Genomic DNA, 14,201 nt, shown 5'->3' on the forward strand with positions numbered 1-14,201 from the left:
GAGTCTTGTGTGGTGAAATAACTCACTAATTGTCCTATAGAAAGGGTTTGTCTCGCATATTACATAACAGGTAACCTGTATTTGACTGACCAGAGTGCTCACAGCCTTTTGTCGACTACCTTGCAGGTATTTTAAAAACACTGCATAAACATATTCACATTTTTAGATGTACATAATAAAATATATGTGCAGTATATCTAAAACATTAGAGCATGTAATAGCTGCAAATGGGCAGACGACAGTTTCTGATTGTCTGCCTTGTTGTTAGGAGAAAGCATCTAGTATATGTTTATAAAAGTTGCCTCTTGTTACATGTTTATAACGGAGGAAATTCAAGCATTGGAAAGGTATGCTATTTGTATTTGTATTTGTATGGGGGAAGGTTTAGTTCAAAAATCTAATTGAACACAATACAGAAATAAAGCCATTATTGCTGTCAGAGTATTGATATGAATAGATAATTGTTTGTTTTCCTAGTTGTATATAAAAGGCATCTTATATTAAATGTGCTTACTTATTTTATATGATAGTATATTTTATATTTGAATATGGATGACTTGATATTTTCTCCTTTTTTCAATGCTTTTTTTAAAAAGTAAATTGATGAGGTTTTGGTTCCTTTATATGTTATAAGCTAGTTTTTCCCACAAAGTGTATGTCAAAGCAAATAAGTAGGTTTATAATATAATCTAGCACCAACTGTGTTGTTTGCTTGCTGACAAAGTATAAAGGTAAAGGTTTCCCCTTGACATTAAGTCTAGTTGAGTCCGACTCTGGGTTGTGGTGCTCATCTCCATTTCTAAGCCGAAAACCCGGTGTACGTATATGCCCCCTAGGTCATGTGGCCAGATTAACTGCATGGAGCACTGTTACCTTCCCCCTGAAGTGGTACCCATTGATCTACTCACATTTGCATGTTTTTGAACTGCTAGGTTGGCAGAAGCTGGGGCTAACAACAGCTCACCCCGTATCGTGGATTTGAACTGCTGACCTGCTGCATCACTGTGGCCCCTTACAACTGACAAAATATAGTTGTGTTTAAAAATATTTTTTTTCATTAAGTGGATGAGTGCACCAGTCCTAGTTTTTGGAGGATCTTTATAAAGATATCATCAGTGGTGTTTGTTCTTAACACCCTTCACTTTGGCAAAGTTCTATCTCCTCTTCTTCCCCACCAACTCAACCACCCACCTTGTCACCACATGGGTCCAGTAGGCCAATAGTAGCTGTTGTTGCCCTACACTCTTTCTCAGTTCACTTACAAGAAGGTAAAGGAAGAAGTAGCAGCAGCATAAGAACACCAAATGTTTGTAACTAGCTCTTGAAGTACTCAGGGTTGACATCTGATCATGAGGATGGGATTCCTTCTACCAGCTCTGAAGACAAATAGATATCCTATTCAAATAGTAGTAGATGGTGTATGAACCTTACTGATGGCATTTCCTAGTCTGGAAGGGGGGCTAATTTGGGAGGAGCAAGGACTCCATGCCTTAATCTGAGTAGGAGGGAAGTATAACACCCCAAGTGAATATTCACTTTTCTAAACATCCTGTAAGAACATATTTTCTGCCAGGCAGTTACCTTGTATTAGGGTGCTAAACTTTGTACTCTGATACTCGCAACCCCCCCCCCCCACACACACACACACAAATTACTATAATCCTATAGTAATAATAGCAAATTGTAATATGGACAGTGGCATAATAGTGTTTTACCTTATGCCATTTTTTATTTCTTATTTGGGGTGTGTGGTTATGTGTTTTAAACTGCTTGGGACGTGGTTATATGAAAAGCTGTAATATCTATAAAGATATTTGTTTCCAATGTCATAAATCACTGAACCTACAATCAGCATTTGAACTGGCTTAAAAAAACTTTTCAGCAAGTATAAAAAATATGTTCAATATTACTATTGATCTCTTTTTATTATTATTATTTCCTGCCTTTAAAAAACTGAGGAAATTCACTGATCTTGTTCAAATTCAATCTGATGCACATTTTAAAATGAGATAGATCCAGATTTTGTCTTCCATGAATGGAAAATATTATTTTGTTACCATAAGGCTCTTCCCACTGCAGCCCCAGTACAACTTCCAATAGTGTTCTGGGGAGTCTCCAATCCTCTGGATGAGAATTTGGAAGACAGAAGAGGTTGCAGGGAGGTGGGTGGCAAATCAACAAAAGTAACTTCAGGATTGTTGAATGTTTTACGGGCTATATGGCCATGTTCCAGAAGTATTCTCTCCTGACGTTTCACCCACATCTATGACAGGCACTCTCACAACCTCCGAGGATGCCTGTCATAGATGTGGGTGAAACATCAGGAGAGAATACTTCTGGAACATGGCCATACAGCCCAGAAAACATTCAACAACCCTGTGATCCCTGCCATGAAAGCCTTTGACAACACAAAAGTAACTTCCTATTCCCCTGCCACCAGTGGATTCCCCAGTCAGTTCAAATTCTGAATCTATGCCATTGCTTGAATATATCCCAATTCATCACTTTCCCTCTATTGTGATAGGGTCCACCAGGAGCTGCAGGAGCAGAAGGAAGGCAAGGCGAAAAAGGAGCAAAGGTAAAACTGATATGTTTTTGTTACAGGAGCAATGGATTTCCAAAGTGCATGTTTCCCACTCTGTGCCTGACTTGTATGTCTGCATTTTAAATATAAAATAAATCTGCCGACTCACCGAGATGGATTGGGGACCAATTCACATGACAAGAGGTTCATCATCCTGGCAGGTTGATTCTTGCTGATGGACAATTGCTCCTCCTGATAGGAATGTTATGCCTGTTGTATCGAGATTGCACTCTGCTACACCTTAATCTCCTAAGAAAGGCCTTTAACTCTACGCCTTGCCCAAACGATCAAAAGAAAGACCAGATGTGGGTGGCGTCTGCTTTCAGTCTGAGTTAGATATGGTAGAGGCAACAGGAAGGAACAGGATCATATGGATATATATGTGTGTGCATTTTTTCATCCACAAGAGAAAATAGAAAGGTTCTAAAACTAGTAGCTGATCAACAGAGGTCACAGAAGCATATTTACAGGTTGAGCATCTCCAACTCAAAATGCTAAAGTCCTAATCTTTTTTTATACTGGTTTTAAACCACTTCTTTAGATGTGTTGCAATAGCAGATTCCCAGATTAGCTTAGTGTTTACACCTTATTTTATTATTTTTTTGTTATTTAATATTTAATGTTTATTTTACTTAAGTGATATTTTTCTTTACTGTTCTAATGTAACACAAATCTTATGTAATATCATACTATGTAGTTTGGACATTAATATTGAAATCTGAAATATATACAGAAAGTCTTTTTGCAATTTGGATTTTTTTGGGAGGGGGGGGGGAGGATGGAAGCCTTGAAAAAATACTCTTTTGAAATGTCTTCCACTATTTTCTGCCCTAGATCTCCTTTTTGGTATAAAATGTAATAAGAAAAAAGTTGCTTCACATGTTGTTATTGTTTTCCATATGAGGAAAATAATGCTGGAAAGAGAACAAAATGCTCAGGCACTGAAAAAGAAAATGGCAAGTCACACCTACATAAAACTCAAATACGTCCCAAGCATGAGCGGTGTAATTGTGATGAACATGTATATGAAAAACATATCAGGATACTTATCACAGCACTGAGATTGGGGGGGGGGCGTAGATATTTCAAAATGTAAGTAGGTTTCTAATAGAAAAATAATGAGTGAATGGATTAACTCCTTGCCAGACCCTCCAGCTCTACCCAGCATTTACCCATGCTTAGATCAAAAGAAAAAGTGAAGAGTGAATCCAATTGGTTTTCTGCCAATTAGAAGGAACTTTCCTAAAGTGAAAAAACAAAGTAGCAATGAGGTCCATAAGCAAGAAATAAAATGCAGAATAGGGTAGCACCTTTTATTAGGACTACAAAATATTTCACATAAGTGGTACAAAGTTATTGTGAATTTTAAAATTCTCCCAGAAGTCTTTAATCAAGTATGACAGCACAAAAAGTAGGGGACTGGATAGGAAACAAGAAGTCAAAACCCTTTTGTTTCTTCAGAAGTATATCAACCCACGACAAACCATCCCAGATTGTGGGATGACTTGTTTCTTCCCTGGGTACCTAATATTTATACCACCATGCAACACTTTTTAAATATCAGGGATCCTAATAAATGGCATTAACATACTCTGTGCTGTCCCCTTTGGACAGACTAGGCATCTCTTATCCAGAATTCCAAAACCCAAAATAATCTAGAACAGGTTCTCAACCTTCCTAATGCCATGACCCCTTAATACAGTTCCTCATGTTGTGGTGACTCCCAATCATAAAATTATTTTCATTGCAATTTCATAACTGTAATTTCGCTACTGTTATGAATTGTAATGTAATTATCTGATATGCAGGATGTATTTCATTCACTGGACCACATTTTGCACAATTACTCCATACACCCAAATTTGAATACTGGTGGGGTTGGGAGGGGATTGTTTTTGTCATTTGGGAATTGTAGTTGCTGGGATTTCACCTACAATCAAAGAGCATTCTGAACTCCATCAATGATTGAATTGAACCAAACTTGGCACACAGAACTCCCATAACCAACAGAAAATACTGGAAGGGTTTGGTAGGTATCGACCTTGAGTTTTAGATTTGTAGTTCACCCAAATCCAGAAAGCACTGTGGACTCCAAAGACTGATGGATCTGGACCAATCTTGGCACAAATACTCAATATGCCCAAATTTGAAAACTGGTTGAATTTGGGGAAAATAGACCTTGACATTTGGGAGTTGTAGTTCTTGAGATTTATAGTTCACCTAAAATCAAAGAGCCTCTTGAACCCCACTAACAATAGAATTGGGCCAAGCTTCCCACACAGAACCCCCATGACCAACAGAAAATACTGGAGGGGTTTGGGTTCCTAAAATCCGAAATATGTGTTTTCTGATGGTCTTTGGCGATCCCACCCCCCAGATTGAGAAATGCTGCTCTAGAGTCTGAAATTGTCTACATGCGTGGCTGAGGCAGTGACACACTTGCTTTCTGATAGTTCAATGCACACAAACATTATTTCATAAACATAAATAATTATAAATACTGTAAAAAATTTCAGGCTAGTGTATAAGATGTATATAAGCCATAAATAAATTTCATGTTTAAATATTAAGATATCCCATTATGCACGTATGTGCAAATACAAGTTAGTAATACACAACACCTTGAGCCTTTTACATTATAAGAAAATACACTGACCTATTCCTATAAGGAACACTTCTTAGCCTCCTTGTATTTCTTCAGCTATAGAGGACATGAAAAAGCAATCCACTATTGTTACTTTGTTCCATTTTGTTTAACTGTTTTATATTTTACAGGGTGAAGCTGGTTCTGAAGGTGCTCCAGGAAAAACAGGCCCAGTTGGGCCACAGGGTCCTGCAGGGAAGCCAGGTCCAGAGGGGCTTCGAGGTATTCCTGGCCCTGTGGTGAGTAGATTTAAATATAATTTTTAATTTTGGCTTGTTTTCTACATTATACTCTTACTGAAGAATCCTGATTTATGTCACTTCTACAGGGAGAACAAGGTCTACCTGGAGCACCAGGTCAGGATGGCCCACCAGGCCCCATGGTAAGTTACTTTCCCTGTGGGACATTTTCATAAAAGAAGGGTACTCAATAATTCATCCTGTATTCATGAGGTAGCCCAAATATATGTTAAATGGGCACTCCTTCTGGCTTTTGCCATTTCAGTTGAGACATGATTAGGTCTTCATCTGGTTTAAAAGACATGTTTACTAGGTCTGTTCAGTTCTAAGAGTTCCTAGAGCAGGCATCCCCACTCTAAACTTAGGGCCACCCTAAGTCTGAAACAACTTGAAGGCATACAACAGCAACAGCAATCCTCATTAATTTGACAATCTCTTCAGCCAAAAGCAGACCCACACTTCACAATGAAATCCTGGTAAAGTTATGTTGGTTAAGATTGTCTTCATTTAAAATATTGTACTGTTCTTTCATAAATAGATATGCACACACTTCAAATAAGATATGTGCAGTGTGCATAGAAATTCATTCAGTTTTTTTCAAACTGTAGTCGCCACGACCCACCCCTAATAGTCTGAGGGACCGTGAACCAGGCCTGTTCTAGCACCCTTTTAAGTCACATAGTTTCAAATTTGTTCTGAGCTGTACTGCATCACATGACACAAAGACATCACTGTATCACTTACTAGACAGTTTTCTCCAGGATATAGTCTAGACATTCAACACCATAGTTAACAGCCATGGCATTGAAGTGCATGGTCAGTATCATTAATAGATGTTTCTGGATCTGTTTTCAATTGCAAAAGGTGACAGTACACCCATCACTATTTTATGATATTGCCTGCTCAGGACCTCATTACATCTCTAGTTTTTTTGTTTTTTAAAAAAAGAGAGAAATTCATACTTATTACCAAAGTCCTTGCTTTTTACTTCAGCAAACCTCATTCATCTATCTTCAGATGGAAACTTCTGAAAACGCAAAAGATTGTCATAACTGGTATAAGCTATTAGGAAGCTGCTGCACAGTCCTATAAGTACCTTTTCAAACATAATATCTATTGACTTCAAGGAAACTTGCATGCAAGTAAATGTCTGCAATGTTTGCCTTATTTTTCTGACTTTGAACTCTGTCCTCATTATTTGCCTTACACAATATTAAAGGCAAGAAAACTGTGCTACATATATTTTTATACATGCACTTAGATAGTGGTTTGAATCCTAAACTTCGCAAAAAGTTTCCCATCTTCTCTTTACAAGAGCTCCCTCCCTAATATTTGGTGTGTGTGTGGGGGGGGGGGGGGGAGTAATGTGGAATCAAGGAGGAAAAGGCAGTAAGAAACATTTTCTTTTGTTAGATTGAGAATCCATGTTCTTGAATGTGTGCTAAAATTCACCTTATACTTAAAGTAATATGGAATATAGGAAGAGAAAGGTCTCATTTGTAAAACAAATGTGTGATGTATAGAAAATGTTACAGCTGAACAGTTATTGTTGAAGTGGGTCTCTCATCCAGTTCCCTCCATTCAATTCATTTGCAGAAGGGGAGTGGTGGCTAACTTTTGCCCATCTTACAGACATGGTTGCCTGAGGGTGGATTTGAAAGGAATTTTAAACAGAACAGAAAGAAGGAGAAGGAGAAAAATAATTTAGCTTTCCCCCCCATAATAATATGAAGAGTCAAATCTAAAATGAATTCTAGCGGGTAGGAGAAGGCATATTATTATTAATTAGTTATTCATCCTTGAAAATTTAGACTTTAAAATTTGAATGCCACTTAAGTTCAGACACTGTAGATGCTGACTTCGGGTTATATCCAGTAGACTGCTTCTGTGAGTAGAATATTAGATAAGGTGGGAGGATAAAACCTCCTGAAGGCAAAAATTGCACCCTGCATCTCAGAAGCCGTTAAAAAAAATAGTACTATGACTACTTCACTTTTTGTTTATGAATTATGTATTACTTTTGGCTCTTTTCATTTAATGATATCCTCAAGAAGGGATGAGAAACATAACACTTGAAATGATTGCCCCCCCCCTCCCTATACAAGGAGAGTTTGGGCTGTTTTCAGTTTTAGTTCCTCCCCTCTCCACCAATCTTTCAGCGTGGTTGAAATGAATTCTTTGTAATTGCTAGCCATCCCAAAATTGCACTGACTGCCATTACTGGCAAAGAGCAGCTCATACTAATCAGATTCTGAACATTTCCTATTTATTTATTTATTTATTTCCATCATTTCTATGCCACCCTTCTCACCCGAAGGGACTCAGGGCGGCTCACAATCTGGCAAATTCAATGCCAGTGTACAGTACAAAAATAAAACATAGCAATTAAAACAATCAATTTAAAATAATCCAATAAATACATTTAAAACAGTACAATACAAATACTTAATCTTTTCGTCCACATAAACCTTGCACGTAAACCTTATTTCCTATGTATTTTTGTTGATAAGCAAGAGTGCAGTCCTACTCAGAAGTAAATCCAGTTGAATTCCATTCCTCTTACCTCCAGATAAGTGTATACAGGGTTATGGCTTGCATCACTCCACTGCTTCCTCCTTCCATGTCACCCCAAGCCCTCAAAAGTTCAGACTTGCTCATAAAGTCCCATGGTGTTTGAACTGTAATCCCATATCCTCTTCTCTAGATGTAAACCCCATTGTATCTACTTTTCAGTAGAAATCATTTGGGTTGTTCTGTAATTCTTTGGATATCACCTTTTAAACATGCAGCTTAACCAATGTTAATGAAATCTTCCCAATGCTGATGTATTTTGTAAACAGACTTGCATTGATTAAGTTCTGATACGTACTCTTTGTAGCAAAGGAGGACAAAACACCTGCTTGTTGCTGCTTCTTTCCTGGTCAGTGGGTAGGGTTGGTGGCTTCCCTTCATGCATGATGATCTACCTAAGACACAAAGGATGAGTCTCCCAATGGTCCATGCCCTGTCTAGGGGCTGAAGCCATAATTTACTTTCCTTCAGTTCTGGAGACTCAGACCAATTATCCTTTGTAGTTGACCTTCTTGGCAGGGTTTGGTGAATCAAGACTCCCTACAGAATATGCTCTGCTACTTCAGAGTCTGGCCCCACCCTTCCTCAGACCACTAGTCACTGGTCACAGGAGGGTGTTTAAAACAAGATTTCATTGACAGCTGAGTATTGTTATTAGAGATGATAGAACCAATTGTATGTTCCAGTGCAAAATCCAGAGGGGATAATAGTACCAATGTAGCCAAGCAAGTTATAAAACAGGGTTTGGCAACATGTAACCTGTTTCAATGGCTCATTGAATGGCTCATTGAATGGCTTTACATGCCATTTAATTGTGGATCAAAATCACAGGTACTATTAGTCAAGTGAATTACTTTTATTGTAAAAAGATATTACATATAACTTTTTTCCTCCTTGGTAGGCAGACAGACACCACTCACTGAACACTTCAAGGAATAATTATATCTGCATTTGTGGAATGTTTTATGGCTCAGGTGAATGTTATGAATCAAAAAATAGAATTGCCTCCATTTACAGTTTCTCCCTCTTTATCTCTAGGGTCCACCTGGCTTGCCTGGCTTGAAAGGTGATCCAGGTTCCAAAGGTGAAAAGGTAGGTAAAACTATATCTATATTATATAACTCTTGCATTAGTCGATCAGCTCATGCAGTATTCTCTCACAGCATGGTTATGATACCTCTATGTATTGATTGTCAATTCCATTTTCATATTGGACCTACAATCATATATTTTATATATTTTCTAGGGACATCCTGGCCTAATTGGACTGATTGGACCTCCAGGCGAACAAGGAGAAAAGGGTGACCGGGGTCTGCCTGGCACCCAGGGAATCCCAGGACAAAAAGGAGATGCGGTTAGTGAAAACGCATATTTTTATCTTACCAGCTTTGTCATATAACTGTTCAGTCTGTCTTGAATGTAGTATTTTATTACAGATACTGGGTTTCCTGTAGGCTTGTTTGATCTCGGAGAACACTGGGTTGAATCTAGGTTTACCTTGGTGCAAAGAGAATAATTCCTTCTATATAGTGAGGTATCTTAGACACAGCAGGAAAACAGCAGTTTCCCCCCTTTCTTCATCCAGCCGGAAGTTATTCTGGATCCATCTTCTCTGCAGGAGGGAGGTCTCCCAAGAACAAAGTCCCAACTGCTGGAACTTTAGACCTACCTTTCAGGTTTTTATAGGCAAAGAACAAGCAGAAACACCATTTCACTTACAAAATAAGGCATCCTGAAAATTGGAGTTGCTAATATTTTGCAAGAACTGTGCTAATTTTCAAACAGTTCCTTAAAATATTTGTGACCATGCACACATTTCCTTAATGGTAATAATTCTCACTGTTCTTTCTCTTCTATTGATATTTGGAATGTTTTAAATTATATAACAATGTATTCTTTTGAAAGGGTTTTAAACAATTGTTTGTGTGCTACTGGCTTTTAAAAATAAACTGCTTGGCACTCCAATTTACATCAACTGGTTTACAAATTAAATGCATTTTAATCTTAAACAAGTTTTTTAAAAAAGCACCCCAGAACTTCACATGTGAAACACCCTTGTCCAGTTCATTTTTATTTTAATGTTGCTTCTGTATATTTTTTAAAAAATGTGCCTTCAAGTGTCCCTGGTTGTTTCCTTAATGAATATTTTATTTACATAAAGAAAGTGCTACAGAAAAACAAAAGTACCAAAAGCAATTGAGGAACACATCAAACAAGAGTAAAAGAACAAAAATATTCCCTGAATGCAAGCTCAAAACAAAGAAGATTAGTTCTGCATGCAAGATGTTTGCAAATGTACTTTCTGTTAAATTAGAACACTGACAATAAGCAGAGACACAATATTACTTCAGCTAGGCTTAGCCTTATTTTCGCAAGCAATATGTGACTGACAATCAGAGTATATTTAGCTTTTTCTAATAAAATTAGCATAAAGGTTGTTTCCCCATTCATCAATCTTACACTCCAGATCTTCTTACTAAGCATCACTGTTTAAAAGTTGTTGAAGAAACCATCAAAAATTCCCTACATCTTTTTCCATGTTATATTATAATTACTGAATTATTATCTACATTCCTATCTTTCCTTCCCTCAAAAGCCTTCATAGTGTTGTAAATAGTCGTCCTCCTTGCTTTTTCTTTGCAAACACCTTATGAGGTCAGAATGAGAGAGAATGATATCCAGTGTTCCTCAGTGAGCTTCATGGCTCCATAGTCAATTCAAGTTAGATCTCCCAAGTTGCGTTACAGTAGTCTAACCACTACAACATGTCGGTTCTGTTCCTATCTGATTGATGCAACTTTTAAAAGAGATTTTTGTGTTCAAATAAGTATTGATTTATATTATCCTTTTGATGATTACCCAACCCCTCCCCCAGTTCTTAGCCATAAATGAATAATATCTAGGTCCATCACTTGATACCTACAGAAATCCTATGAAATTTTGCTGGTGTATAAGATCTTCATGTTTCTATTTTATTTAAAATAACAACTAAAGCATGATCAGAAGGAATTGACTTGTTTACTTATTATTTTTGAAGGGAATTCCTGGTCCTGCTGGCCCACTTGGCCCTCCTGGACCACCTGGTTTACCTGTAAGTAGCTACTTTCCATGCATATTATTTTATCTATTTTAACATTAACATCTTGATAAATTCATAATGGCTTGATCCTACCTATATACTATTTGTTCCCCTTTTAGGGCCCTCTAGGTCCCAAAGGCTCGAAAGGTTCGACAGTAAGTAGTCACATTTTTATATAAATCTTTTTCCATTGTTGGTTATTCTTTTCCCCATTTATGAAAAATATATAGTTGCTCACATTGTCTTTCTTATATTCCTTCATAGGGTCCTGGTGGTCAGAAAGGTGATGGTGGTTTACCTGGACCTCCTGGGCCTCCTGTAAGTAAAACATCTTGCATAATTCATGCTATATGTATAGCCTATCCTACATTTGGATGTAAGTTCCAGCCAGAAGGAGATATCACTTTGACTGTAGTGTAATATATGTGGCATCCAATACTCTGTAAGAGAAGCTGGCCAAGAAATTGTTACTGTAAACAAAGCCACATTGTGGATAACTCTGAGGCAGAGATAGACAGACAGACATACAGGTAGACAGACAGACAGATCCCTTGTGCTGTGTTTATTTGGGAGCACAGAAGGATAATTTGGCTTCCAAAATTATTTTTAGTCTTTATGTTTGCATAGTTAAGAACCTAGGAAAGGAGTCAAGGCTTAGAAAAGCGGTTTATAGCATCCTATAGTCAACTTGACCAGTGACATGATACTAACGGGAAGATTCTGGAACATGCAGAACCCTACACTCAGATTGATGGTTGGACACTAAGAGAGTATGGAAGCCATGGTTCAGAAAAAGATAGTTCCCCAAAATTTGAAATATACTTGAAAGTCCATGTGCCATGCTTGCTGAAACAGTTATAAAATAAACTGGACCAACTCCCTGGGCAATTCCTTTTCTAAACCACTACTATCAAAGAATAGTGAACTATCTGTCTTCAAAGCATCCAGAAGAAACAAGCTACTGGTATTGATTATATAGGTTAAACCTCCTACCACAGCAGTGTGTATGTGTGTTTACAATCACTATTTTTCAAAATTAGAAGTGGCACTTCAAGATGACATTTTTAGTAGTCTCTGAAGTCTCTCTAAATGCCCCAGGTTCACAAATTCCTTCCCACCTGACTTTCTGCAGCTGTCCATCCCTTCATTTGATCAGAAGCAACTGGTGGTTGCTATGTCAGTGAATCCATGCCAGCTTTTAGATAGCGATATATTGTACAATGTAATGTACAGTGCTGATATATTTAAGAATAAAGTTAAGCACCTTGGATAGTTCCTTTAAAGCCTGGGTTTAAAAGATAGTTTCAACATCCCTTTCAACGTCACAATTCTACAGTGAAACCAAGAGCTCGATCAAATTGTTAGCCCTGTCAGTTTCAGGGTATTCAGGAGTCCTTCAGATTCCATACATCTCTCAGGGTGAGATATCTTCACCAATCCCCCACAGCTACAGGAAGGGTCAAAATATTTATTTACTTAGTAATTGGCCTCTTGGTGCAGTAATGTTGTTTCTTCAAAGGTTTTCTCTTTTTCCCACTCTGAGTCTAAATAAGTAATATAAGGATCTTTACCTTGATTTGCTTATCTGAATGCTGTGGTTCTCAAATACTGAAAGGTTGAAAAATGGCATGTTTATTATGTTCCTCAGGGTCCTCCAGGTGAGGTTATTCAGCCTTTGCCAATCCAGTCACCCAAGAAGACCAGAAGATCTTCAGATGCCATGATGTCCGATGCAGCCGATAGCCTCCTTGATTACACTGATGGCATGGAAGAGATCTTTGGCTCCCTTAATGCTCTGAAGCAGGACATAGAACACATGAAATATCCCATGGGTACTCAGAACAACCCAGCACGGACATGCAAGGATCTCCAGCTCTGTCACCCAGACTTCCCAGATGGTACGCTAATATTACATGGCGAAAGTAAATGTGCTGAAATTACAGTTTGCTAAGTGATGATGTCAGGTAATTTATTCTAGTTTTATGTTTAATATAGTTCTAAAAAAGAAATAAGCAAAATACTTGCTAAATCTTTTAAATCTTTTTTTAAAGTCAAAGCTCAAACTTTAACAATAATGGAAGAAACCTTCTGGATAGAAATACTGTTCACTTTTTGGGGTCTGGGGAGGAAAACATTACCGCCATAAAATATGTTCAAGTTTGAGAAATAATCCATGTGCGACCAAACTTTTGCGGGGTACTCTGCATATGTTAGGTATTTTTAAAATGTGTGAAAAAAGGTTTTTCAGACAGTCAGGGCTGATAATTGAATCCAGTGGAAATGGAGGAGGAAGACTCCCAATATCTCCTCATTGCTGTAAAACAATTTAAAATGGGGACATAGATCTACTCTCTGAGTGCTGCTAGGTCAGTGGTTCTCAACCTACATGCATATAGCATTTGGAAACCTTGGGAAATTCAAACACGGGATGCATTGTGAAGTGGCACAATCCTACAAGGCTCAGATTATTTGCTAAACCTTAGAAGAATTATTGCTTGTTACACTTGTAACAAGTGTTCAAAGAACTCCAAGAGAACGATGGGTCCTGGAGCAGTCAGTACACAGGAAGACACCATATGTTATGCTTGCCCAGCTTAGATCTGCTCCAACAGTCCTGATATTTGACAGGGAGATCCAGTTACAATCCAGAACATGCAGTGCAGCCTATGGCTTCACTCTACAAATACAGTGTATCCCAAGGGAGAAGGTGCATATTTCCTTCTTTATATATCTTCTTGGAGCCTCCGGTGGCTCAGTGTGTTAAAGCGCTGAGCTGCTGAACTTGCAGACCGAAAGGTCCCAGGTTCAAACCCGGGGAGCGGAATGAGTGCCCGCTGTTAAGCTCCAGCTTCTGCCAACCTAGCAGTTCGAAAACATGCAAATGTGAGTAGATCAATAGGTACCACTCCGGCGGGAAGGTAACTGCATTCCATGCAGTCATGTCAGCCACATGACCTTGGAGATGTCTACGGACAATGCCAGCTCTTCAGCTTAGAAATGGAGATGAGCACCAACCCCCAGAGTCGGATTAACGTCAGGGGAAACCTTTACCTATATCTTCTTATTCCTATTGAGCGTATTGAT

The 14,201-nt window shown here is 38.2% G+C and overlaps 1 protein-coding gene across 5 annotated transcripts in view; it reads left to right on the forward strand.

The window, feature by feature from the left end:
* col11a1 (collagen type XI alpha 1 chain) overlaps positions 1–14,201 on the forward strand; it is a 314,486-nt gene that overhangs the window by 288,538 nt on the left and 11,747 nt on the right. For all 5 annotated transcript variants that reach the window (XM_008109137.3, XM_016993104.2, XM_016993102.2 and 2 more), the window contains 9 exons: positions 2,525–2,578; positions 5,360–5,467; positions 5,557–5,610; positions 9,077–9,130; positions 9,285–9,392; positions 11,076–11,129; positions 11,237–11,272; positions 11,382–11,435; positions 12,766–13,015. In XM_008109137.3, coding sequence (XP_008107344.1) covers positions 2,525–2,578; positions 5,360–5,467; positions 5,557–5,610; positions 9,077–9,130; positions 9,285–9,392; positions 11,076–11,129; positions 11,237–11,272; positions 11,382–11,435; positions 12,766–13,015 — 772 coding nt within the window. The remainder of the gene's footprint in view (positions 1–2,524; positions 2,579–5,359; positions 5,468–5,556; positions 5,611–9,076; positions 9,131–9,284; positions 9,393–11,075; positions 11,130–11,236; positions 11,273–11,381; positions 11,436–12,765; positions 13,016–14,201) is intronic.

The sequence above is a fragment of the Anolis carolinensis genome, chromosome 4 (genome assembly GCF_035594765.1).
Source record: "Anolis carolinensis isolate JA03-04 chromosome 4, rAnoCar3.1.pri, whole genome shotgun sequence".
Classification (NCBI taxonomy): Eukaryota; Metazoa; Chordata; class Lepidosauria; order Squamata; family Dactyloidae; genus Anolis; species Anolis carolinensis.